General features: G+C 40.7%; 1 protein-coding gene and 1 long non-coding RNA gene across 2 annotated transcripts in view; one reads left to right on the top strand and one right to left on the bottom strand.

Annotated features, from left to right (window-relative positions):
- The window catches only part of LOC117953221, a 17077-nt gene that overhangs the window by 2570 nt on the left and 11100 nt on the right, over nucleotides 1–3407 (bottom strand). The window lies entirely within an intron of this gene.
- On the top strand, nucleotides 758–1641 carry LOC117953217 (olfactory receptor 6N1-like). Its single transcript, XM_034886045.1, has 2 exons — nucleotides 758–1439; nucleotides 1522–1641. Exons 1-2 carry the CDS (start codon nucleotides 848–850, stop codon nucleotides 1623–1625), a joined length of 696 nt encoding a protein of 231 aa, XP_034741936.1. The 5' UTR covers nucleotides 758–847; the 3' UTR covers nucleotides 1626–1641.

The raw sequence follows: 3407 nt of genomic DNA, 5'->3' as shown, positions 1-3407 counted from the left end.
CCCCCCCCCCCCCCCCCACACACACACACACACACACAAATAGACCCACATTGACCTCTGCTGGTAACATTAGTGCATAACACTTACACATTGCTCAACTGATAAACTTGTAACTCAGCTTATGACAGTATATAGTATCCTAGTATTTCTAGTATCTATCTGCCAGTACTGTCTCATTGTCTGTCCCTCCTTTGGGTTTGTTTTGTTTCCCTCCCTTTGGATCCTGTGTGTACAGGTTGCTGCTCTCAGTGGGACAGCAAAACAGGATAAAGGTCCAGCCGCTGCCTCAGTCTGCTGTAGTCAGGGGAGGGTGCTGTGTATTATTCTAAATCTTTACATACACTGATGCAAAGACTGTTTTCTGAATGTCTTTTAACTACTGGACGGACCACAGGACACATATCAACACCATATACAGTATATTGTTTCATCTGATTATTTCAGCTGTTGTAAAACACAAAAATGGAGAACTTCACTACTCTAAAAGCTTTTCCCAAAGGTTGAATGTAATTGCAAATATGTCACTTGTGGAGAAGAACCTTTTGAATGTCTGTCATGTATGAGCCTTGTTAACCTGGATACATCTATTTTTCATTCATTCAACTCTAATATTGGTCAATGAAAAATGAAAAACCTTTTTCTTCCATGTCGATTTTTTGAATATGTCTTTCTGAACTATCAAAATTGTTAGAAATGTGCACTTTATGCAACTTACATGAATGCAGATTTATTCTAAGTGTTGAGTCTACTGTTAAAATAGGACATTTTGCTGTGAACATTTTAGTCTCAATTACTGTATCTCCATCTGTTCTCACTTCTCTTCTTCCAGCTCTGCTGTTGTGCAGACATGAAGAGCAACAACAGCCTGAGTCCTTTGTACTTTCAGTTCACTCTGTTTGCAGACTTTGGGTCCCTCAGATATCTGGTCTTCAGTCTGTGTCTGTTGCTCTACATGACTATTGTCTCTGCTAACGTTGTCATTATTCTGACAGTCTGTCTGGAGAAGTCTCTGCATCAGCCCATGTATATTTTTATCTGCTGTCTGTCTTTTAACTCTCTGTACGGCTCAGCCGGCTTCTTTCCCAGGTTTCTGATGGACATTCTGTCTGACACTCATTTAATCTCACGTCCATTATGTTTCATTCAGATATATGTTATTTACACCTATGCATCATGTGAGATGACTTTCCTCAGCATCATGGCCTATGATAGATTTGTTGCAATTTGCCAGCCTTTACACTATCACAGTAAAATAACATTTAAGATGGTAACACATCTTGTGATTCTTGCCGTGCTCTACCCTGTATTTGCTGTGGGTTTCTGTCTCTATCTTACTGTCAGATTACCGCTGTGTGGCCACAAACTGAATAGGCTGTTCTGTTCCAACTGGCCTGTGGTTCAGCTCTCCTGTGTGGACACAACTCTGAACAACATAGTAGGTCAGTCTATTTTGGTCACAACCGCCTTTCTCCCTCTCTACTTTGTCCTGTACACCTATCTCCGTATTCTGCTTGTTTGCAGGAGAAGCTCGTCTGAATTCAGAGGAAAGGCGTTCCAGACCTGCCTGCCTCACATCATCACATTCATCACCTATTCTCTCTCTGTCTTCTGTGAGCTGTCATTGAGTCGATTTGAGGCTGATAAAATGAATCCTATCATCACAGTTGTGTTATCTTTACAGTATGTGATGGTCCCCCCCATAAATAACCCTATAGTTTATGGCCTGAGTCTGCCTCAAATCAAAGAAGTGGTTGTCAGACTTTTAAAGAAGATTCATGCTGCAAAACTTTAAATCTTAAAATGGACATTTAACAAACCATATAATGCAAAGCTACAAAATATGCTTCTACAATACATGAAATGTATTTATCCATTTATGTTGTTTCATTTCATTTATTTATCTCCAACAATCAACAGCGTTGCAAGACAACAACAGTAAAAAAAAAAAAAAAACACTGAATGAAACACAAACAATCAGAATTTAACAAATACAATAAAAACAGATATATATATAAGGATTAGTTCTAGAAGGAGGAGGTGGAAGCAGTTTGAAATTACCCCTATTTCACAAAATCATCTTATTCCAAGGTAAAAAGATATGCACATATAGAGTATCAGATCTCCCAATAACTTACAACAAACAATACCTTTGCATGACATGTCCATTCCATGTTTGGGTTTCTTTTCTGTATTGGTCCAGTTATGATTTTTATAATCCCTTCTTGAACTAAATTATAGTATGGCTCTTTTTGATGTCATTGTTTAGTCCATCACATAATCTCACCCCACAAACTGAAACACACATGCTTTTAACAGTAGTTCATGATGTCTTCTTAGATGATATCCCCCGGCTCTTTCCTTCAACATTGGGCGTATGTTACATGATAAATTATTTTCGTGAACTTTAAACATAAATTGTGCAGTTTTGAATGTAACAATGTCCATAAATTTCAACTAATGTGCTCATGTTTTTGATTTATTATCCTGATTGCTCTTTTTTGCAATGTGCAAATATTTTGTAATTTACTTTTGTAGGTACGGTATTTCCCCAAACTCCCACCCAACATAACAAATATGGTAAAAGTGTGAAGTACAGAGTATGTAATGTATTTTGGCTTAATATGTATCTAGTTGTATTCAATATACTAATACTCCTGGCCAACTTCATGCACAGATATTTCACGAGGGGCTTCCAGCACAGTTTGTATTCAAGTTCAACCCCCATATTCCGAATTTCATAGACTCTTTTGATTGTTTTATTATCAATTACTAATTTAACATCTGTATTTGTACTGTGATTTTCAAATATGCATTTAGTTTTGTTTAAAGTTAAGTTTAAGCTTAAGTTTAAAGATAACATTTTGTTATGATTTGGGGTTTTTGTTTGGTCACAACCGCCTTTCTTCTCACCCCCCACCGTAACAGAATGATCAAGCCAGTTATGGACCCAGCACTTAACGACAGCAGCGGAGCGGAGCTGGAGCAGCTGATGTACGCCCTCTCCCGGTTCATTACCCAATTGGGGAGGACCACGGATGCTGAGCGTCGGCTAACCATCTGTGCCCTCATAAGGAACTGCATGACCAGAAAACCGTGGCTCTTCGAGGTCCCTGGCATGAAAGACCTCCTACGTGAGCTCTACCAGTTGGAAGGGAGCCTGCAGATCACCCTGATCTCCACCAACGAGCCGGCGTCCAGTGTCCCGGACCTTCAGCTGACGGCTGCCGCCGCTGCGGAGCCACAGCTTACGTCTACCGCCCCCGCCGACAACTGCCGCCGCCGCGGAGCCCCAGCGGACGGCTGCCGCTGCGGAGCCCCAGCTGACGACTGCCGGTGTAACACCAAATTCTGTGACCACCGTATTTTGTGACTGTAGGGGGCGCTGTTGCCACTGTGCAGGTTGATCT

The sequence above is a fragment of the Etheostoma cragini genome, chromosome 11, assembly GCF_013103735.1.
Source record: "Etheostoma cragini isolate CJK2018 chromosome 11, CSU_Ecrag_1.0, whole genome shotgun sequence".
In the NCBI taxonomy this organism is placed as follows: Eukaryota; Metazoa; Chordata; class Actinopteri; order Perciformes; family Percidae; genus Etheostoma; species Etheostoma cragini.
The sequence above is the reverse complement of the archived record's forward strand: the minus strand, read 5'-3'. Positions and strand labels throughout refer to the sequence as shown.

What these genes read in the sequence shown, in the direction of transcription:
- LOC117953217 (XM_034886045.1), top strand. Translation starts at nt 848, where the DNA reads ATGAAGAGCAACAACAGCCTGAGTCCTTTGTACTTTCAGTTCACTCTG. An exon ending in AACTCTGAACAACATAGTAG is followed by an intron (nt 1,440 to 1,521) that starts GTCAGTCTATTT and finishes GCTTGTTTGCAG; the next exon opens with GAGAAGCTCGTCTGAATTCA.